Here is a 24,846-nt window from a genome sequence, read left to right as displayed (position 1 = left end):
TTTAAAAAAATATTTTAATTTGAATTTCAAAACATCATTATTCATCTTAGTTGTTTCTAATAAAAAAAGTGTATTAATATGCCAGTATGTCAATCCACATACACAATACTAAACTAATAATAATAGAGGTTAACATATAGTTAAAGTATTAAATTTTTTTAGAGACTAAAATGTCCGATTTTAAAATTTACGACACTAATGTGGATAATTACTCAAAAAATAATAAGGAAATGCCCGTGGGCTGAAAATGTTGCGGAACAATGTCAGAAGAACAAATATTACAGTAGACAATATGATCAACAGTGATTTAAAAGTTGCACTCGGAAATTATTTTGGAAACAAAAAATTCTTAAGGTAGCCACATATATTCTTTCCAAAGTTTGAAAATAAAAATTAGACGAAGATCTTGAAAACAAAACAAGGTAAGCCCGACTCCCAAGTCATTGAAATCCTGAAAACCCGCAAGACCACAATTTTACAGGAAAATGGCATCTTAATGGTCAGAAAAGCATTACTAATTGCTCAAAGTCGCAACTCTAGATGGGGAACCAGATTTTACCAAAAGGAATCACTGATTTTTTTTTTCAATTATCATTCTTTATCGGCTACCTTTCATCAACCCCTGGCTAACCTAAGGTTTGTTTGGTAAGAAAACAATTATACAGGAATGGCTATCATTTACACAGCAAAAATGTATGAATCAAAATATTCTAAGATGGTTTCCCTGCTTCCTTTTTATACTAAAGTAATCATGAAAAATCTGAAACTAAGGAAAATTCAGCCTCCTTCAATTGGTTATATTAACCAAAGGAACTCAGAAATCTACAGACAAGTCAATAGCTGTATCAGCAGAGTTACCACCAACCAGCGAGAACAAAGGAAACCCAGCAACCTTTGCTTGTTCAATCATCGTCTGAATCTGAGAAGGAAAAATAAAAAAAATAATTAAGAGATTCCCTTCAGCAAAGCAAAGTATAGAAGATGAGGTAATAAGCAAAAACAAGTGTACGCTGGAGACTCTTAAAGAAGAATTAGATTTGGTTGTAATAGTAATCATGCCTATCAAACAAAAGGCAATAAAGGGTTAATAATCTTTTCTTTAAAATTAACAATTCCAATAGACACATATTGATAGTAAAATAGTCACATGTATAGCATAAAGAATAAAGCATTATACTATGCTGACCAATCTCCGCAAACTATGATCACATTTTCTCCAAGGTCTGGACAATTTAATACTGTTGGCATCCCTCAAAATAAAATAAAAAAAAAATTGCAGACATTATACACAGTAACTCTTTGGAATGTCTGCTATAGGCAAACTCATATTTTCAAACTTCAACTTCTCATAACCTATTAATATATTATTTCAACAGAGGAAGAAGTATGAACATGAATGAAAATAATGAGTGGGAGAAGAGATCCTAACAATGAACTGGTTCTTCAAAAACAAAAAATAATAATAACGTACTCAAGTCTGCATTGACGTAATATGCTTACCTGATCTAATATCCTCACCAACTTTTCCCCTATTTTTCAGCTGCCTATGGATCATTGCACATATTAGCATCCACCAGTATAGATGGAAGATGAGCAGCATAATGAGTAGTGTATTAAACAAGTAGTAAAGCATTGTGGGGAAAGCCTCTGCTAGGTTTAAGTGATCAATCAAGTCAATGCTGGAAATCCAATGATGAGAACAAACAAAAAAACAATTAAAAAGTGCCTCAAAAACCAAAATGAAGTTAAACAAATCACTAAAACAGAAGATCAACCTTGTTGCTCTAATAACGCAAAAGGGAAAGATGATTAGCCGCAATATGAGCCATGAAAGTGCAAAGAATCCAAAGAACACACTAGCACCAAATTCTCTTTCAGAATATTTGAAAACCTTGGCAGCTTCCATGAATACATCACTTGCATCATGAATGGCAAGTATTATGGAACCAACTCTGAAGAAACTGCAAGCACAATTGTAAGTTATTAGCATCTATCTTTTATTTATTTTTTTTGGGTTCTTCAACATCTATCTATTTTGATGATTTGATGCTGATACCATTTCTGAAATTTTGATTATCTAAAACACTCAAACTAAACTACAGTCATTGAGCATTTACAGAAACTAGAATTCAAGTCACGTTTAATTATTAAGTATTGAAAATGAACTATGAACATTATGTAGGAGACAAATACAAAACACATTAGTGTGACAACGATGCGAAACACAGTTTTTTCTGATATCATTAATGAGAATCAAATGTGAGCAACCAGATGAGATTTTTCATTCTAAACAAAATAACAACAAAATAACTAATTCTACATCTAAGGTTTACCTGTAGAAGAGGCAATGGTATATTATTCATATATAAGGTTAAGGTACTACCTTGTTACATACGAGCCTGCAATCAGCATAACGGTGATTACATGGTGAGAAAACATGACTGCAAAATCCTTCCTTCGAGTCTCCCAGGTGAGAATAGCAGCAATGCTGTAGATGTAGAACCCACATTGCAACATGTAGTAAAACTTTACAGGATTCCTGGAAAAGTAAATGAAACAGGAGGCAATACAACATTTAATATACCTTCTTCTATTAATAGAACTCAAATTTGAATAAATAGAATTTCCTCCAAAGTACAGTTATTATTTCTCCTCATGTGAGTTGGCTTCACATCATATATAACCAAATGGCAAACAACAGCAATCAGTAAAAGGAAACGAGAGGCTAAAATTAGTCTCAAAACTTATAAAATACTGTACAGTGTTATACTTGTGTACATTATCATAGGAATGCGTATATTTATTTCCAAAATTCTCATTTTCCTTTTTTGTTCATGTTCTCAGTTGTTTATCAAAACCTGGATATAAAAATTTATGTCGAGTTCCAAAAAATGACCAATTTTCAGTTTCTAGTAACTTCTTAAGCTCAAAATTCTCTTTTCCATACCATTGCAACATGTGAACACAGGTTTATGGATTATAAAATTCACTCTAGATCTGAACTGTTAAAACTGCAAAATGCTAAGAAAATCAATATGAAATGAAGAACATAAACGTAAACAATAAAGTCAAAAAAGAAAAATGTATGTATTTCATTAAAATGGAAAAAAAAAAATTTTGCCATAACAAGATATATGTTGTTATCATGCTACACAAATTACTTACTTCAGCTCATGATTTGGCCAATCGATGAAGTATAATTTTGTATTAGTAAACCAAGGTTCCTGATAGATGGATTTAAGAATGTATGCTTCAGCTGTAGCATAGTATATTAGCTTCCACATTGACTCTGAGCATTTTTCAATCTTTACTTGCATTTCCTTGGTAATCCTTGAAGGAGCCCCACCCCTTGTGAGCATCCTGATAGCCAACCTCTGTAATCAACAATTTTTTTATGAAATATGAATAAAGGAATATGGTATAAAAATGGTATTATTATTCTAAGTAAATGAACTCAACAGTATATATTTCTTCTAAAAATGCCTTTTCTGTGGGTCACTAAATGAATCAATGCAAACTTCATGAAACATGACAAAATTGAGATTATCTATAGCTTATGCCATGAAAAAAATATTGCTTGATCATGCTACTTCATGATTTGCTTCACAAGACAGCAGATGAAGAACACAATTAATTATTCTGACAATAATACTTTCTTAATAGGGATAGTCGTCTTCCAAAATCCATTACTCATAATCGTGCTTTGCTTTTTGCTTCCCTTTGTTGAATGGGGAAAGATTAGAAACTAAAGCCTACAATAAAGCAAACTCCACGGTCGCTTCTACCGTAAGAAGAAAAGAAATGATACTAAAAGAAGAAAGAAATAAGGAACAAAAGGCACTCTCATTGATTCAACAACTTACACTCTAGGGTTCGTCATATATACATAACCTAATAATAATACCTCTTAAATGTCAAGATAATATGAATTATAAATACAAATGAAAAGAGCTAAACGGAATAAACAAAGTTAGAATTCAAGAAATATGACCTGCAATGCATTACGAAATTTTGCTATTCTAGCATTCTATGCGTCGATTGAGAGCAATTGTGTTATCTTAAATACTCTCCATTTTTTCCCCGATCCCGTGCATTAATTAACTCCATTTGACAGGTCAACATCAAGATCCTTTGACTAAATAACCAACTAGAGATCAAACTTAACCACAAAACAACAACAACAACAACAACAACAATCCAGCATAACGAAACAAAGAGATTATGTGCAACATTTCGGAGCTGAAATCAAGAAGAACAAGCAGAATCCAAAAACCAAAAGAACAAAAAAAAATCCGAAGCTATAAAGAACAATCAGCGAAGAGAAAGAAATCTTACGCGAAAGACGAATCTGTCGAGCAAGAACCTGGCGATGAAAAATGTGAAAGAGAAGCAGATCGCGAGGGAGAAATCCGAAGTCTGTGGCGCGGTGGCATTGCTGGAAAGAAAGGAATCCATGGGAAGGGAATGGAGGTAGCTGAAAGAATTTCTGTTATTTTCAGAAGGAAGGTTGAATCGGTTGAGAGGCGAAGAGGAGCAGAGAGATCATGGCATCGAAAGGACGCAAAATGCAAATGATTTTATTTATATATGTGTGTGGTTTGTTGCGGAAGCAGAGATCTGGCGTTACCTGAAAATGAGGGTGGAAGCAGAAAACGTGAAGAGGAAGGGTGGGAAGAACGGAAGGTAAGGAGGGAGGGAAAGTGTGACGAGCAATAGAGAAAGCAACAGAAACCGAAACAGAAATGGCGAGGGTTTGTATTGTTTGCTTTTTCCCGTTTTTTTTTTTTTTTTCCTTCTCTTTTTCTTTTGTATTTGTATTGGTCTCCCATCCGAGTTCCGACCCTTTTGTATTCTTTGAAAAATCTCTCTTATTTTCGTTTCTGGTGGGACCCTTTTGTCAACACACACGTGGCAAAAGTATCTTAAATTATTTTTTAATCTTTTTTACAAAAAATCTTTTTTAATACTTTTTAATACCTAGAATCTATGTACATACACTTTGTTAAGTTGTTGTGTTTGTATATTACATATTTTAAATATGATATTCATCGACACTTGTTCAATATCTGTGTCTTGTTTAATTATATCATAATAAAAAATAAAAAATTCTTTTTTAAATACATTTGAACACATCTAAATACTATCACGTATCAGTATGTTTAACTTTATTTTTAGCATTTTTTTAATTGAATTTAAAAATAATATATATTATTATTTATTAAAATAAAAAATATTTTAAATACTTTATATAATAAAAAGAAAATACTAAAAACAGTTAAAAATTATTTTATATTTCAATTTTAATAAAATATTAAAATATTATTGTAATTCATTTAAAAAATACTTTATATTTTATATATATGATGTGTCTCCGTATCGTATAAAATTTTAAAATTTATATTTTTACCGCTATGAGAAAAATGTCTTTCTTTACCACCGAATTGTCATATTTCTTATTAAGATATATGCAAATTATAATACATATAGATATATTTTAAATAGTTTACTTCTATTTAATTTATTTTAATTTTAGTTATAAACTTACTTATTTTTAAATTAATTATATTTTTATTCAACAATAATTATAAACTCACTTATTTTTTTCTTTTTATAATTATATAATATCTATTAATATTATTTTTTAATAAATACTTGTAGTATATAATAATATAATAGATATAAACTAATTAATAAATTATTAAAATTTGAAAATAATAATTATTTTAATATAAAAACAAAATAAAAATATTTATGATAGGGTAAAATTAACAAAATTATTGTTCATGTTCTATATTGTTTTAGAATAGTTAGATATTCTTAAAATATTAGTGAAAATATGTATTTTAAATTTTAATTTTAAATTTTTTATTATTTTTTATTTTTTGTTTATATAGGACCGGATCAATCGTTTCAACTAATGACCTACCAGTTGAACCAATAACCCTGTGACCTAGTACAGTTCGATCACCGGTTAGATTCTGACAACTATAGTAGACAATGCAACACTCTTTAAAAGTTAACCTACTATAAAAAATTATCAAGTAAATTAAATTTTTTTATTATTGTTATTATTTTTTTATTATGATCGGCTGATCAAACAAATTGACACAGACAAAAAAACTAATCCCCTCATTCAAACACCAGAAAAGTTATCACGAACTTGATAGAACTCCTCCATTATTCTATTATTGCCGATGTGATGTCTTCAAACATCTTTACTGTTGGCAGTGCTTCCACTATCATTCTGGCCACGAATAGATTTAGACGTTCTTGAACCCACTCCCTTCCGCCTCTACTATGAATGACTTTCTAAGACCGAGAAATCGCTGCCATGGGAGAGGGAGATGCCTGTCTGTCGTCGCTGTTGGCTGGCTGACTCCAAATGCAAAACCAATTCTAGAGAAGAACTCCTGTCTCCATGAAAGCGCCATGATTTTTAGATGACAACGATCATGACCAACCGACTCCATTAGACCTACACTGGCGATAAAGAGACACCTATTTTGATGTGTCAGAGTTTCTCTTTAGCTACGCTATGATTTCCGGTGGAAGGCTTATGCTCCAAATCCTCTCTAATTCTCTCCCATTTATTATTAATTACACGGGCTATTATGAAAAGATTAATATTCATGTTCTTCTTTCTTTACGAAATTGGCAAATTCTATGTGTTTCGGGGCGAATAGAAAAGAGTATGTTTTCGAGTATGGGCCAGTCAAAGCACCCACCGGAAAGAAAAAAAAGGTTACATAGGTTATTCTTAGGTTTTTACGCATTTATGCTACTCTCACGTTATTAGTGTCGCATCATCTTGTCTACTGCCGCGACGTCGGTCTTTTGTTTTTCTCTGTCTCGTTGCTAAGTTTGGTGCAACTTTCTATATCATTCTCAAGTCCTACTGTTGGTTTTTTTTCTTCCATTGTTGTTTGACATGTTTATGCTTTTAATTTTATTTTTATAATAATTATCTTTTTTATTGTTATTTTTTGAATTTTGCTTACGATTTGTGCTTTGTTAAGCTGTTGCAACTTTGTGCATAGTGTGTCCAACTTTGTTAGTATTTTCAATCACGAATTTGTAATCTATTGAAAGAGAACTCAAGTAGTGATTGAATAAACTAATAACTCTTGTAAGGTTAGGATTATAATGGTAGGAGTTCTTTTATAATCTATAATATGTAATCTATAATCAACAATTTTGTAGTAGTGTGATGTTAGGAGCTATTCTTTCTTTATCGTTTATTGATTATGGAATTTTAAATTGTGATTTCTTTCGGTACAAGAGTGTGAATGTCTTGTTTAAATTGGTTTTTTGGTTGCTGAAATTTTTTTTATGAAGCATTGTCAAGTTCAATTTAGTTTTATAATTTCTGTAAAAAATTTTATATAATTTTTTTACAGGCACACAAGAATGACCGGGCAATTAAAGATTGAGGGCTTTTTCAAATTTGTTGTTTGAGTTGTAACAACTTTGTGATAGAGCGTGGTATAAATTTCTTGGTACGTACTATTGCAAATATATAATGTATTAAAATAAAATCGTAGTAATACCATAAACCAATACCTCTAGCAATTCTAAAATTGTAATGCTAGAGTTTCTTCTATAATAAATAATTTATAATCAGGAATTTCGTAGCATTGTGTTGACAAGAGCTCTTCTTTCTTTATCAATTAATGGTTATAAAACTTTGAACGGTTGATTTTCTTGTGATATGGGAGTTTTAAAACAAGTATTTTGTTTGTTCAAAATTTGTATAAGGTTAATGTAAGATTCTCAAGTCTAATTCAGTTTTTATAATTTTTATAACATTTTATACAATTTTTCTATAAACATAAAGAAACAACTAACATTGAGGGTTTCTCCGATTTACTGTTTGTTGAGTTGTTATAAATTTATGGTAAAACGTGTCCCAACTTTCTTGGTATGTGCATTTGCAAATTTCTAATCTATTGAAAGAGAACCCATATAGTGATATAATAAGCTAATACCCCTTGTGATGCTAGGAGATCTTCTATAATATATAATCAACAATTTTGTAGAATTGTGATGGTTGGAGCTCTTCTTTTTTTATTATTTATTGGTTATAAAATTTTAAAATGTGATTTTTTTTTGGTATGAGAATGTGAATATGTCTTGTTCAAACTGGTTTCTTGGCTACTCAAATCTTTCTTACGAAGTTAACATTAGATTGTTAAGTTCAATTTATTTTTATAATTTCTGCAAAAACTTGGTGCGCGAAACTGAACTCGCACAACTTCACCGGCAAGTGGACCGGATCATCCAAGTAATACCACATGTGAGTGAAGGTCAATCCCACGAGGATTGTTGGATTGAGCAAGCAATGATTATCCTGCAGATCTTAGTCAGGCGAATAGAGAGATAATGATTGTTGTTGAATGCGCATAAACAAGAAAATAAAGAAAACAATAAAGAATTAATGTAGAAACAATAATGAGAAAACAATTAAGGCTTTGGAGATGCTTTATCTTTCCATATTAATACTTCTTACAGAATACTTTAACAATGAATGATTCATTCTATGGCAAAGCTATAAGTGATTAACTCCTGTCCTCTCAGTAAGTTAATCTTTTCTAATCCCATCAAACGCCGTTGTCAGTGGTTATTCAATATGGATGAGGGTGAAGCTCACATAATTCATTCTTCTTTAATCCTACTCAAAACGCCACAGACAATGTCAGATCTTCCGGATTGAAGAATGAAGCCCAATATTCTAGCCTTAGCGCCACTGAAACCTCATCACTTGTAACTAACGAGATTATATGTCACATATTCCAATTAGTCCAGATAAATTATTGGTCTAGGAGATGTATTCTCAAGCTTTAGCTCAATACTATCCGGATCAGGACTCATAAAGAACTCATATAGAACAAGGGGTCATACTTTCATTCTACCCTAGATTCATTAGATGAAGAATGACAATACATCATAGAATAGAATCAAACATATATTAAAATAGAGAAGTAATCATATTAATCCATAGGAATAAGCAGAGCTCCTAACCTTAACCTAGGTGGTTTAGTTGCTCATAATTTACTGAAAAACAGAAAAAATCTGTCTAATGGTGTAAACCTAATGATACTTAATCCTAAGTGATCTCCTCTTTAAATAGTAAATACTAACCCTAAGAAATGCTAAATTTAAATTAAAAAGTACAATGATAAGACTCCATAAGCTAAGGAGTAATAAAACCCACTTTAGGACCACTTTGGTTGAGTGCTTCATCCAAGCCTGGCGTTCAACTTGGAGAATGGGCGTTCAACACCAGTTAGGGGGTGAATGCGCTGCTTACCTACTCCCTTGGTGGCGTTGGATGCCAACTTTGGGCGTTCAATGGTGGGTTTTGATCCTTTGGTGGCGTTGAATGCCAGCTTTGGGCGTTCAACGTTGGGCTTGCTCTCTTTTGGGCGTTGAACTCCAGATGTAGACGTTCAACGCCAGTTATGGGCAATGATCTGGATAAGAAGTATATACTATTATATATTTTGGGAAAGCTCTGGAAGTTAGCTTTTCAACATCGTTGAGAGCGCGTCAATTGGACCTATGTAACTCAAAATATGCTCGTTGGAATGCATGAAGGTCATGATTTGACAGCATCTGCTATCCTTTCTTTGTCCTCGATCAAGATCTTGCAAAATTCACCCAAAAATCACCTAAAATCATAGAAAAAAACAAAAACTCAAAGTAGCATCCAAAAGGTGAATTTTGCACCAAAACACACTAAAAGATAATAAAAATTAATAAAATCTAGCTAAAAACACTATGAAAATGCTATGAAAAAGCGTATAAGATATCCACTTATCACAACATCAAACTTAAACTGTTGCTATTCCTCAAGCAACTAAAAACAAGTTAGGACTAAAGAAGAGAAAAATACATAGGATCTCAGCGTTGTCAATAAAGCTCAGTCCCAATTGCTGAATGGGGCTTTGGGTTCTTTATTTTTAAATAGCTTCGGCATTTCACTTTCCTTCGAAGCTCAAAACATTGGAACATTGGCATCCTTTGGAACTAGAATCCAGATGATATTATTGATTCTCTTCTTTTAGTTTTTCTTAATTCTTGAACACAACTTTTTCTTTTGGTGCTTTGTACCTTTTGAGCCTAGCCGTGACTCTAAGCGTTTTGTTTTCAAGTATTACCATCGGATACATAAATGCCACAAGCACTTAACTGGGGGAACCCTTTGGATTAGAATTTAATTTACTTAAATTCCCAAACAGTGGTGCTCAGAGTTCTTAAGCGTACTCTTTAGCCTTGGATCACAACTTTAAATGCTCAGTCTCAAGCTTTTTACTTGACACCTTCACACCACAAGTATATAGTTAGGGATAGCAACTCATTTGAGCTTTTTAGCCCAATTTTGACCCTCCTAACCATTGATGCTGAAAGTCTTGGATCCTTACTCTTTCAAATTTTCTTTTTCTTTTTCTTTTTCTTTTTGCTGTTTCTTTTGCTTTAACAATCAATATTTTTTATTTTTCATTGAATCCATAATACTTCTCTAAATTCACTGTTCATCAAGAGTCAACATGCTGAACTCCAATATCAATCATGCACAATTAATTCATACATTCAGAAAAAGAAAGATAAGGCCACCGTATCTTAAATAATTGGAATAACTCATGATATAACTTGAAATCTTATGTACCTTTACTATTTCTTTTTCAATAAATTTTTCTTTTAAGCTTGACGATAGATACATAAGATATCTTATAACAAAACAAGGAAAAGAAAATAATACTAGAAAGGAACTAAATACTAAATGTGATCTTGCACTAGAATAGAAAACAGATGATAAAATAAAGTACAATGAAAACAGAAATATCATGGACGAAAGGAGAATGAAACTCAACCATCTCAGTGACGGTGGCTACTGCTCCCTCTGGAGAATCCTCTGGAGCGTTTGAGCTCCTCAATATCATGCCCTTGTCTCAGCTACTCTTCCCTCATGATCTTCTGATCCTCCCTTATCTGATGGAAGATGACAGAATAATCTTGATACTCTATCCTCAGCTGATCCACAAATGAAGTCATCTCCCCTAGAGATGTGTTCAGTTGGTCCCAATAGTCGTGTGGAGAAAAGTACATTCCCTGAGGCATCTCCGGGATCTCTGGTGGAGGTGGCTGAATAGGCTCGTGCTGTGGTCTGTGTGCCGACTCTCTGGTGTGCTCCATCCTCCTCTTTATGATGAGTTTATCCATCTCAATGAGGGTGTCTTCTGCTATGTCAACTCCAGTTGCATGGCATAAAAGATAGTTGAGGTACGAAAATGCTAGCCTTGCTTGGGTGGAGGCCTTTCCTGCAATCTTGTAGATCTCTTGAGGAATGACCTCGTGTACTTCCACCTCATTTCCGAGCATGATGCAATGAATTATTATTGCTCAGTCAATGGTAACCTCAGATCGGTTACTTTTGGGGATGATGGAGCGTTGGATAAGCTCCAACCATCCTCTAGCCACAAGCTTGAGGTAAAGCCTACCTAGTTGGTAGGGCTTGCCTTGTCTGTCCTTTCTCCATTGAGCTCCTTCCACACAGATGACCACAAACACTTGCTCCAGCCTTTAGTCAGAGTTGACCCTTCGAGTGTAAGAGTGTGGGTCACCTTGCATCTGAAGCAATCGTAGCGCCAATCTCACACTCATCCCTTCTCCTGAGCAGCTCCTAAATGGGTGTTAAACGCCTAGCTTCATCCCATTGCCGGCGTTCAATTCCAGCGAAAGCTCCTGTATGGGCATTGAACACCCAGCTTTCTCCCCTTATGGTGCTAGGCGCCAATTCTAGCATTCAACACTAGTACAAAGCTCTCTCCAGGGCGTTCTTTTTTCTCTCCTCTGCATTCCCATTCCTGTTCTAGATGCTATACATGATCACAAATGTTAAAAAGCCAGGGAAAACTATGGAAATTAATAGAAAATAAAATAATATAGAATCAAACTAAAATAAACGAAAAAAGAAAGAAATGAAAATTCTATACTAATGGTTGGGTTACCTCCCAACAAGTACTTCTTTACCATCATTAGCTTGACAGACAGCTCCTTTATGGAGGTTGATAGGGGATCAGATCTTCACCCATCATGGTGAAGTTTCTTCCTATGCTCTCATGGATTAATTCAACATGCTCCAAAGACAGGATCTTGCTCACAATATGTGAAATGGCTTGACTTCTAGGGAAGACAACTCGCATGCCGGGTGAGAAGTCTTCAGTTGGAATCTTCTTGTTCCTCCATCCTTCGGGTACCTTCTTCTTGGTGCCTTATTCCTTAGTAGCTGGTGATGGATATCCAACACCAAACTTAGGTTTGATGTCGGGGGGTTCTGTAAAACTCTACACTGAGAGAAAGGGCTGAAACAATAAGTGTTGCATAGTGGTACCTCCTCCATCTGATGGAGAGTGGGGGTTGGGGATCTTGAACAAGATATAATCCTCATGCAACCTCAGGACTAGCTCTCCTTTTTCCACATCAGTTAAGGCCTTCACAGTAGCCAAGAAAGGCCTTCTAAAGATGATGGAGTTGTCTCTGTCCTCCCCAATGTCAATTATCACGAAGTTTGCAGGGAGGTAAATGTGTTCAACCTTTACAAGGACGTTTTCCACCATGCCATATGCCCATTTCAGGGACTTATCTGCCATCTCCAGTGAGATTCTGGTGGGCTGCACCTCCTGAATCCCCAGTTTCTTCATCATGGAGAGAGGCATAAGATTAATGCTGGAGCCAAGGTCACACAATGCCTTCTCAAAGGTGATGGTCCCTATAGTACAGGGAATCAGGAAGCTTCTAAGATCTAGCATCTTCAGAGGCAGCTTCTTTTGGATCAAGGAACTGCATTCCTTGGTTAGCAATACCATCTCATATCCCATCAAGCTGTCTTATCAGAGATAGCATTGTTCAGACAGGCCATATAAGGGGTCTCATCTCCAATACCTCTGTAAAAGAGATATTGCCTTACAGCCTCCAAAAGATTGCCAAGAACTGAGCAAGTTGCTCCTTCTTAGGTTTCTCTTGCACGTCTGGAGAGGGTTGTTTTTCCGGCTCCTCCATCTGCATAGGAACGTGCATGGTGACACTCCCAGTCTCTTCTTGAGCCTTGACCTCCTTTAGTTATTCAGTAGTTGTCTCCCCCTTGGGTTCAGCCTTAGCTTCCATAGTGAGGGCCTTGCACTATTTCTTTAGGTTAACTTCCGTGTTGCTTGGAAGAGTGTTAGAGGGGGTCTTTGAGATTCTCTTGCTCATCTGACCTACCTGTATCTCGAAATTTTGAATGGAAGACCTAATTTCTTCCATGAAATTGTGTGTGGCCTTGGAGAGGTTAGAGACTATAGTAGCCAGGTCAGAGAGACTTTATGTGGGAGTTTCCATCTGCTGTTAAGAAGGCTAGAATGATCTGGTGTTGAACCTACTCTGGTTCGTTCCACCCTGGTTGCTGTTGAAGTCTTGTTGAGGCCTCTGCTGATTATTCCACCTGAAGTTGGGGTGGTTCCTCCATCCCTGTTTGAAAGTATTCAAATAAGGATTATTGTTGGAATTTCTAGAGGCGCTTCCCATGTAGTTCACCTCCTCCATGGTCGTGTAGGCATTGTCAGTGATGAGCGAATATTTTATACACTTTTTGTAATCAATTTCTTAGTGTTTTCACTATGTTTTGTTAAGTTTTATTATGTTTTAGTAAGTTTTAGTAAAAAATTTACTTTTTGGATATCACTTTGAGCTTTTATATCTTTCTTATGTTTTTAGGTGATTTTTGGATGAATTTGGCAAGTTCTAGCAAAAGTCTGATTCAGAGGCAAGAAAAGCATAGCAGACGTTGTCAGATTCTGACCTCTGTGCATTCAAATGAGCATTTCTGGAGTTACAGAGATCCAAATGATGCGTTTTCAACAGCGTTGAAAAGCTAACTGATGAGCGGATAATTTATACGCTTTTTGGCATTGTTTTTAGGTAGTTTTTAGTAAGTTCAAGCTACTTTTAGGGATGTTTTCATTAGTTTTTATGTTAAATTCACATTTCTGGACTTTACTATGAGTTTGTGTGTTTTTCTGTGATTTCAGGTAATTTCTGGCTGAAATTGAGGGACTTGAGCAAAACTCTGAAAAAGGCTGACAAAAGGACTGCTGATGCTGTTGGAATCTGACCTCCCTGCACTCGAAATGGATTTTCTGGAGCTACAGAACTCCAATTGGCGCGCTCTCAACGGCGTTGGAAAGTAGACATTCAGAACTTTCCAGCAATATATAATAGTCCATACTTTATTTGGAAATTGACGACGTAACTTGGCGTTGAACGCCAAGTACATGCTGCTGTCTGGAGTTAAACGCCAGAAAAACGTCATGATCCGGAGTTGAATGCCCAAAACACGTCATAACTTGGAGTTCAACTCCAAGAAAAGCCTCAGCTCGTGGATAGATCAAGATCAGCTCAAGCATACACCAAGTGGGCCCCGGAAGTGAATTTATGCATCAATTACTTACTCATGTAAACCCTAGTAGCTAGTTTAGTATAAATAGGATAAGTTACTATTGTATTAGACATCTTTTGACAGTTTAATCTCTTGACTGTTTAGCCTTTGATTATTCGGTCTCTTGATCACTCAAGGGGGCTGGCCATTCGGCCATGCCTGAACCTTTTACTTATGTATTTTCAACAGTGGAGTTTCTGCACACCATAGATTAAGGGTGTGGAGCTCTGCTGTACCTCAAGTTTCAATGCAATCACTATTACCTTTTATTCAATTCTCTTTTATTCTTATTCCAAGATATACGTTGCAATTAACTTTGATGAATGTGATGATCCGTGACACTCATCATCATTCTCACCTATGAACGCACGTGACTGACAACCACTTCCGTTCTACCTTAGGCCGGGCGCATATCTCTTAGATTCCCCAACAGAATCTTCGTGGTATAAGCTAGATAGATGGCGACATTCATGAGGATCCGGAAAGTCTAACCTTGTCTGTGGTATTCCGAGTAGGATTCCGGTATTGAATGACTGTGACGAGCTTCAAACTCCTGAAGGCTGGGCGTTAGTGACAAACGCAAAAGAATCAATGGATTCTATTCCAACCTGATTGAGAACCGACAGATGATTAGCCGTGCTGTGACAGAGCATAGGAACGTTTTCACTGAGAAGACGAGATGTAGCCATCAACCATGGGTGATGCCTCCAGACGATTAGCCGTGCAGTGACAGCGCATAGGATCATTTTCCCGAGAGGATTGAAAGTAGCCACCGATGATGGTGATGCCCTACATACAGCTTGCCATGGAAAGGAGTAAGAAGGATTGAAGGAAGAGTGAGTAGTGAAGTAGAGTTTCAAGAGGAGCACAGCATCTCCATACGCTTATCTGAAATTCTCACTATGGATTTACATAAGTATTTCTATCCTTTTTATTTTCCAATTATTATTAATCTTCGAAAACCCATAAACCAATTTATTCTGCCTAAATGAGATTTACAAGGTGACCATAGCTTGCTTCATACCAACAATCTCTGTGGGATCGACCCTTACTCACGTAAGGTATTACTTGGATGACCCAGTACACTTGCTGGTTAAGTTGAACGGAGTTGTGAACTATGGTATTGGCATCATGTTTTTGGCGCCATTACCAGGGAATGAAAAGCAATGAATTTTGCAAAATGGAATAACAAATGAATCACAATTTCGTCCACCAAGTTTTTGGCACCGTTGCCGGGGATTGTTCGAGTATGGACAACTGACGGTTCATCTTGTTGCTCAGATTATGTAATTTTCTTTTCAAAAATCTTTTTCAAAATTTTTCTTTTCTTTTTCGTTTTTCTAACCATGTTTTTCAAAAAAATTAAAATAAAAATACAAAAAAATTAGAAAATCATAAAAATCAAAAATATTTTGTGTTTCTTGTTTGAGTCTTGTGTTAATTTTTAAGTTTGGTGTCAATTGCATGCTTTTAAAATTTTTCTTGCATTTTTTTTCGAAAATCTCATGCATTCATAGTGTTCTTCATGATCTTCAAGTTGTTCTTGACAAGTCTTCTTGTTTGATCTTGATGATTTCTTATTTTGTGTTGTTTGTTGTTTTTCATGTGCACTTTTGCATTCATATTTTCCATGCATTAAAGATTTCTAAGTTTGGTGTCTTGCATGTTTTCTTTGCATAAAAAATTTTTCAAAATTATGTTCTTGATGTTTATCATGATCTTCAAAGTGTTCTTGGTGTTCATCTTGACATTCATAGTGTTCTTGCATGCATTATGTGTTTGATCCAAAATTTTCATGTTTTGGGTCATGTTTGTATTTTTCTTTCTCATAATTAAAATTTTCAAAAATAAAAAAAAATATCTTTTCCTTATTTTTCTCCAAATTTTCGAAAATTTGAGTTGACTTGGTCAAAAATCTTTAAAATTAGTGGTTTCTTACAAGTCAAGTAAAAATTTCAATTTTAAAAATCTTATCTTTTCAAAATCTTTTTCAAAAATTATATCTTTTTCATTTTTTCTATTTTTTCGAAAATTTCAAAAATCTTTTTCAAAATATTTTCAAAACCTTTTTCTTATCTTTACATCATATTTTCAAAAATTAGCTAACAATTAATGTGATTGGTTCAAAAATTTGAAGTTTGTTACTTTCTTGTTAAGAAAGGTTCAATCTTTAAGTTCTAGAATCTTATCTTGTAGTTTCTTGTTAGTTAAGTCATTTTAAAAATTAAATCTTTTTCAAATATATCTTTTTATCTTTTATCTTATCTTTTTCAAAAATTTTAATTTTTTTCAAAATTTGATTTCAAAATATCTTATCTAACTTCTTATCTTCTTATCTTTTTCAAATTTTGATTTCAAATCTTTTTCAATCAACTAACTAACTTTTTGTTTGTTTCTTATCTTTTTCAAAACCACCTAACTACTTTTCCCTCTCTAATTTTCGAAAATACCTCTCTCCTTTTCAAAAATTCTTTTTAATTAATTAAGTGTTTCATGTTTTAATTTTAAAACCTTTTAATTTTCAAAAATACTAACCCCTTTTTCAAATTATTTTCGAAATTCCCCTCTCTTTTCTTCCTCTATTTAATTATTTATTTACTAACACTTCTCTTCACCTCTCTTCATCCAAAAATCCGAATCCATCCTTCTTCATTCTTCTACCCCCTTCTTCTTCTACTAACATAAGGGAATCTCTATACTGTGACATAGAGGATTCCTCTTTCTTTTCTTGTTTTCTTCTCTTTCATATGAGCAGGAACAGGGAAAAAGGCACTCTTGTTGAAATTGATCCAGAACCTGAAAGGACTCTGAAGAGGAAATTAAGAGAAGCTAAATTAAATTATTTTAAAGGTAACCTTTCAGAAATTTTCGAACAAGAGAAGGAGATGGCAGCTGAAAATAATAATAATGCAAGGAGAATGCTTGGTGACTTCACAAAGCCAATGTCCAAGTTTGATGGAAGAAGCATCTCCATTCCTGCCATTGGAGCCAATAACTTTGAGCTGAAACCTCAGCTAGTTGCCTTAATGCAACAAAACTGCAAGTTTTATGGACTTCCGTCTGAAGATCCTTATCAGTTTTTAACTGAGTTCTTGCAGATCTGTGAGACTGTAAAGACGAATAGAGTTGATCCTGAAGTCTACAGACTCATGCTTTTCCCTTTTGCTGTGAGAGACAGAGCTAGAATATGGTTGGATTCACAACCCAAAGATAGCCTGGACTCCTGGGATAAGCTGGTCACTGCCTTCTTGGATAAATTCTTTCCTCCTCAAAAGCTGAGCAAGCTGAGAGTGGATGTTCAAACCTTCAAACAAAAAGATGGTGAATCCCTCTATGAAGCTTGGGAAAGATACAAGCAGCTGACCAAAAGGTGTCCATCTGACATGTTTTCAGAATGGACCATATTAGATATATTCTATTATGGTCTCTCTGAATTTTCAAAAATGTCACTGGACCATTCTGCAGGTGGATCTATTCACCTGAAGAAAACGCCTGAAGAGGCCCAATAACTCATTGACATGGTTGCAAACAACCAATTTATGTACACCTCTGAGAGGAATTCCGTGAATAATGGGATACCTCAGAAGAAAGGAGTTCTTGAAATGATGCTCTGAATGCCATATTGGCTCAGAACAAAGTGTTGACTCAACAGGTCAACATGATCTCTCAAAATCTGAATGGATGGCAACATGCATCCAACAGTACTAAAGAGGCAGCTTCTGAAGAAGCTTGTGATCCTGAGAACCCTGCCATGGCAGAGGTTAATTACATGGGTGAACCTTATGGAAACACCTATAACTCATCATGGAGAAATCATCCAAATTTCTCATGGAAGGATCAAAAAAAGCCTCAACAAGGCTTTAACAATGGTGGACGCAATAGGCTGAGCAATAGCAAGCCATATCCATCATTTTCTCAGCAACAGACAGAGAATTCTGAACAAAACACTTCTAATTTAGCCAATCTAGTCTCTGATCTGTCAAAGGCCACTTTCAGTTTCATGAATGAAACAAGATCATCCATCAGAAATCTGGAGGCACAAGTGGGCCAGCTGAGTAAGAAAGTTATTGAAACTCCTCCCAGTATTCTCCCAAGCAATACAGAAGAAAATCCAAAAGGAGAGTGCAAGGCCATTGATGTGATCAATATGGCCGAATGCACAAGGGAGGAGGAGGACGAAAATCCTAGTGAGGAAGACCTCCTGGGACGTCCCTCAAGCAAGAAGGAATTTCCTATTAAGGATCCAAAGGAATCTGAGGCTCATATAGAGACCATAGAGATTCCATTAAATCTCCTTCTGCCATTCATGAGCTCTGAAGACTACTCTTCCTCTGAAGAGGATGAAGATGTAACTGGAGAGCAAGTTGCTCAATACTTAGGAGCTATCATGAAGCTGAATGCCAAGTTGTTTGGTAATGAGACTTGGGAAAGTGAACCTCCCTTGCTTATTAGTGAACTGGATACCTGGATTCAGCAAATTCTACCTCAAAAGAAACAAGATCTTGGCAAGTTCTTAATACCTTGCACCATAGGAACCATGAGCTTTGAAAAAGCTCCATGTGATCTGGGGTCAGGAATAAATCTTATGCCACTCTCTGTAATGGAGAAGCTGGGGATCATTGAGGTACAACCTGCCTTGTTCTCATTACAATTGGCAGACACGTCATTGAGACAAGTTTATGGAATAGTAGAGGACGTGTTAGTAAAGGTTGAAGGCCTTTACATCCCTGATGATTTCATAATCTTAGACACTAGGAAGGAAGAGGATGATTGCATCGTCCTTGGAAGACCTTTCCTAGCCACAGCAGGAGCTGTGATAGATGTTAACAGAGGTGAATTAGTCCTTCAAATGAATGGGGACTACCTTGTGTTTAAGGCACATGGCCATCCCTCTGTGACAAAAGAGAGTAAGCATGAAGAGCTTCTCTCAGTTCAGAGTCAAGAAGAGCCCACACAGTCAAACTCTAAGTTTGGTGTTGTGAGGCCACAACCAAACTCTAAGTTTGGTGTTAAGACCCTATATCCAAACCCTAAGTTTGGTGTTGGGACTACACAAACATTGACCTGATCACCTTGTGGCTCCATGAGAGCCACTGTCAAGCTATTGACATTAAAGAAGCGCTTGTTGGGAGGCAACCCAATTTTATTTATCTAATTTTTATTTTATTGTTATTTTGTGTTTTATTAGGTACATGATCATGAGGAGTCACGAAAAAATCATAAAAATTAAAAACAGAATCAAAAACAGCAGAAGAAAAAAATTCACACCCTGGAGGACGCACAGGCTGGCGTTCAACGCCAGTAAGATGCATCTGGCCGGCGTTCAACGCCAGAACAGAGCACCATTCTGGCGCTAAACGCCAGAAACAAGCAATATTCTGGCGCTGAACGCCAGGAATGTGCCTAGAAAAGAAAAGCTGGCGCTGAACGCCAACAACAAGCATGAAACTGGCGTTCAACACCAGAAACATGCTTTACATGGGCGTTGAACGCCCAGAACGTGCACCAATGGGCGTTTAAACGTCAGAATGGTGTGCAAAGGCATTTTACATGCCTATTTGGTGCAGGGATGGAATTCCTTGACACCTCAGGATCCTGTGGACCCCACAAGATCACCTCAGGATCTGTGGACCCCACAGGATCCCCACCTACCATATTCCCACCTTACCTCCTAATCCTAATTACACTCTCCTAATCCTATTTTACTCTTCCCCATGTCACACTTCCCAACAACTTTCACCAATCACCTCAATTCCTCTTCCCAATTACCCCATTCACCACTCACATCAATCACCTCTTCCCTATAAACCCCACCTACCTTCATAGAATTCAAAATCAATTTCCCACCCATTCCCACCCTAAATGGCCGAATGCCCACTACCTCCCCTCCCTATAAATACCCTTCCATTCTACTTCATCTTCACACACCACAAACCCTCTTCTCCCACTTAGCCAAACCTACATCTCTCCCTCTCTACCATATTTCTTCTTCTTCTTCTTCTCTTCTTTTCTTTCTTGCTCGAGGGCGAGCAAGATTTTAAGTTTGGTGTGGTAAAAGCATAAGCTTTTTGTTTTTCCATTACCATCAATGGCACCTAAGGCCGGAGTATCCTCTAGAAAAGGAAAAGGGAAGACAAAAGCTTCCACCTCCGAGTCATGGGAGATGGAAAGATTCATCTCCAAGAGCCATCAAGACCACTTCTATGATGTTGTAGCAAAGAAGAAGGTGATCCCTGAGGTCCCTTTCAAGCTCAAGAAAAATGAGTACCCGGAAATCCGACATGAAATCCGAAGAAGAGGTTGGGAAGTCCTAACCAACCCCATGCAACAAGTCAGAATTTTAATGGTTCAAGAGTTCTATGCCAATGCATGGATCACTAGGAACCATGATCAAAGTATGAACCCGAATCCAAAGAATTATCTCACAATGGTTCGGGGGAAATACTTAGATTTTAGTCCGGAAAATGTGAGGTTGGCGTTTCACTTGCCCATGATGCAAGGAGATGAACGCCCCTACACTAGAAGGGTCAACTTTAATCAAAGGTTGGACCAAGTCCTTACAGACATATGTGTGGAAAGAGCTCAATGGAGAATAGATTCCAAAGGCAAGCTAGTTCAACTAAGAAGACTGGATCTCAAGCCTTTGGCTAGAGGATGGTTGGAGTTCATTCAACGCTCTATCATTCCTACTAGCAACCGATCTGAAGTTACTGTGGAGCGGGCCATCATGATTCATAGTATCATGATTGGAGAAGAAGTAGAAGTTCATGAGGTCATCTCCAATGAACTCTACAAAATAGCCGATAAGTCCTCCACCATGGCAAGGCTAGCTTTTCCTCACCTTATTTGCCATCTATGTTACTCAGCTGGAGTTATCATAGAAGGAGATATCCCCATTGAAGAGGATAAGCCCATCACCAAGAAGAGGATGGAGCAAGCAAGAGAGACCATGCACGGTTCTCAAGAGATGCATGAGGAAGCTCATCATCAAGAGATCCCTGAGATGCCTCAAGGGATGCACTTTCCTCCCAACAAATATTGGGAGCAACTCAACACCTCCTTAGAAGATTTGAGCCACAATGTGGAACAATTAAGGGTGGAACATCATGAGCACTCCATCATTCTCCAAGAAATAAAAGAAGACCAAAGAGCAATGAGGGAGGAGCAACAAAGGCAAGGAAGGGACATAGTAGAGCTCAAGAACATCAATGGTTCTTCATGAGGGCGCCACCCTCACTAAGGTGGACTCATTCCTTGTTCTTATTTCTCTGCTTTTTCGGTTTTTATCCTTCATGTCTATCTATATTTTGTGTCTCTACTTCATGATCATTAATATGTAGTAACTATGTCTTAAAGCTATGAATAATTTCTATAAATCCTTCACCTCTCTTAAATAAAAAAATGTTTTTAATTCAAAAGAACAAGAAGTACATAAATTTTGAAAATTGTCCTTGAATTTAATTTAATTATATTGATGTGGTTACAATACTTTTTGTTTTCTGAATGAATGCTTGAACAGTGCATATTTTTTATCTTGTTGTTTATGAATGTTAAAATTGTTGGCTCTTGAAAGAATGATGAACAAAGAGAAATGTTATTGATGATCTAAAAAATCATACAATTGATTCTTGAAGCAAGAAAAAGCAGTGAAAAAGCAAAAGCTTGCGAAAAAAATGGCGAAAAAAAATTAGAAAGAAAAAGAAAAAGCAAGCAAAAAAAGCCAATAGCCCTCAAAACCAAAAGGCAAGGGTAAAAGGGATCCAAGGCTTTGAGCATCAATGGATAGGAGGGCCCAAGGAAATAAAATCCAGGCCTAAGCGGCTAAATCAAGCTGTCCCTAACCATGTGCTTGTGTCATGAAGGTCCAAGTGAAAAGCTTGAGACTGAGTGGTTAAAGTCGTGATCCAAAGCAAAAAACGTGTGCTTAAGAGCTCTGGACACCTCTAACTGGGGACTCTAGCAAAGCTAAGTCACAATCTGAAAAGGTTCACCCAGTCATGTGTCTGTGGCATTTATATATCCGGTGGTAATACTGGAAAACAAAGTGCTTAGGGCCACGGCCAAGACTCATAAGTAGATGTGTTCAAGAATCAACATACTTAACTAGGAAAGTCAATAACACTATCCAAATTTCTAAGTTCCTAGGGAAGCCAATCATTCTAAACTTCAAAGGAAAAAGTGAGATGCCAAAACTGTTCAGAAGCAAAAAGCTACAAGTCCCACTCATCTAATTATAATTAATATTCATTGATATTCTGGAATTTATAGTATATTTCTTCTTTTTATCCTATTTGATTTTCTGTTGCTTGGGGACAAGCAACAATTTAAGTTTGGTGTTGTGATGAGCGGATAATTTATACGCTTTTTGGCATTGTTTTTAGGTAGTTTTTAGTAAGTTCAAGCTACTTTTAGGGATGTTTTCATTAGTTTTTATGTTAAATTCACATTTCTGGACTTTACTATGAGTTTGTGTGTTTTTCTGTGATTTCAGGTAATTTCTGGCTGAAATTGAGGGACTTGAGCAAAACTCTAAAAAAGGCTGACAAAAGGACTGCTGATGCTGTTGGAATCTGACCTCCCTGCACTCAAAATGGATTTTCTTGAGCTACGGAACTCCAATTGGCGCGCTCTTAACGGCGTTGGAAAGTAGACATCCAGCGCTTTCCAGAAATATATAATAGTCCATACTTTATTTGGAAATTGACGACATAACTTGGCGTTGAACGCCAAGTACATGCTGCTGTCTGGAGTTAAACGCCAGAAAAACGTCATGATCCGGAGTTGAACGCCCAAAACACGTCATAACTTGGAGTTCAACTCCAAGAAAAGCCTCAGCTCGTGGATAGATCAAGCTCAGCCCAAGAATACACCAAGTGGGCCCCGGAAGTGGATTTATGCATCAATTACTTACTCATGTAAACCCTAGTAGCTAGTCTAGTATAAATAGGATAAGTTACTATTGTATTAGACATCTTTTGACAGTTTAATCTCTTGACTGTTTAGCCTTTGATTATTCGGTCTCTTTATCACTCAAGGGGGCTGGCCATTCGGCCATGCCTGAACCTTTTACTTATGTATTTTCAACAGTGGAGTTTCTGCACACCATAGATTAAGGGTGTGGAGCTCTGCTGTACCTCAAGTTTCAATGCAATCACTATTACCTTTTATTCAATTCTCTTTTATTCTTATTCCAAGATATACGTTGCACTTAACTTTGATGAATGTGATGATCCGTGACACTCATCATCATTCTCACCTATGAACGCACGTGACTGACAACCACTTCCGTTCTACCTTAGGCCGGGCGCATATCTCTTAGATTCCCCAACAGAATCTTTGTGGTATAAGCTAGATAGATGGCGGCATTCATGAGGATCCGGAAAGTCTAACCTTGTCTGTGGTATTCCGAGTAGGATCCTGGGAATCCGGAAAGTCTAACATTGTCTGTGGTATTCCGAGTAGGATTCCGGTATTGAATGACTGTGACGAGCTTCAAACTCCTGAAGGCTGGGCGTTAGTGACAAACGCAAAAGAATCAATGGATTCTATTCCAACCTGATTGAGAATCGACAGATGATTAGCCGTGCTGTGACAGAGCATAGGAACATTTTCACTGAGAGGACGGGATGTAGCCATCAACCATGGGTGATGCCTCCAGACGATTAGCCGTGCAGTGACAGCGCATAGGATCATTTTCCCGAGAGGATTGAAAGTAGCCACCGATGATGGTGATGCCCTACATACAACTTGCCATAGAAAGGAGTAAGAAGGATTGAAGGAAGAGTGAGTAGTGAAGTAGAGTTTCAAGAGGAGCACAGCATCTCCATACGCTTATCTGAAATTCTCACTATGGATTTACATAAGTATTTCTATCCTTTTTATTTTCCAATTATTATTAATTTTCGAAAACCCATAAACCAATTTATTTTGCCTAACTGAGATTTACAAGGTGACCATAGCTTGCTTCATACCAACAATCTCTATGGGATCGACCCTTACTCACGTAAGGTATTACTTGGATGACCCAGTACACTTGCTGGTTAAGTTGAACGGAGTTGTGAACTATGGTATTGGCATCATGTTTTTGGCGCCATTACCAGGGAATGAAAAGCAATGAATTTTGCAAAATGGAATAACAAATGAATCACAATTTCGTCAACCACTAACTTCTAGAGCTTTCTAGTAATATATAATGCTTTATACTTTTCTTCAGATTGAACTACCCGAAATGGGCGTTGAACACCCAAATTACCCCTTGTGGGGCGTTCAACGCCCCAAGAGGACCAAGGCCAATGTTGAATGCCCAAACATAATATTCAACGTCACAAAGGGAGCAAGGAAGCAGCATATCTACCTTCTATTGGGTGTTGGAT

General features: G+C 36.4%; 1 protein-coding gene across 1 annotated transcript; it reads right to left on the bottom strand.

Moving 5' to 3' along the window:
- Positions 1-553: 553 nt before the first annotated feature.
- Positions 554-4,844, bottom strand: LOC112715579 (ceramide synthase LOH2). Its single transcript, XM_025767356.3, has 6 exons — positions 4,336-4,844; positions 3,166-3,374; positions 2,384-2,539; positions 1,776-1,961; positions 1,501-1,679; positions 554-919 (listed from the first exon to the last, which is right to left on the bottom strand). The coding sequence occupies exons 1-6, from the start codon at positions 4,453-4,455 to the stop codon at positions 903-905; spliced, it is 867 nt and encodes a 288-aa protein (XP_025623141.1). The 5' UTR covers positions 4,456-4,844; the 3' UTR covers positions 554-902.
- Positions 4,845-24,846: the final 20,002 nt, after the last annotated feature.

Source organism: Arachis hypogaea, chromosome 10, assembly GCF_003086295.3.
Source record: "Arachis hypogaea cultivar Tifrunner chromosome 10, arahy.Tifrunner.gnm2.J5K5, whole genome shotgun sequence".
In the NCBI taxonomy this organism is placed as follows: domain Eukaryota; kingdom Viridiplantae; phylum Streptophyta; class Magnoliopsida; order Fabales; family Fabaceae; genus Arachis; species Arachis hypogaea.
The sequence above is the reverse complement of the archived record's forward strand: the minus strand, read 5'-3'. Positions and strand labels throughout refer to the sequence as shown.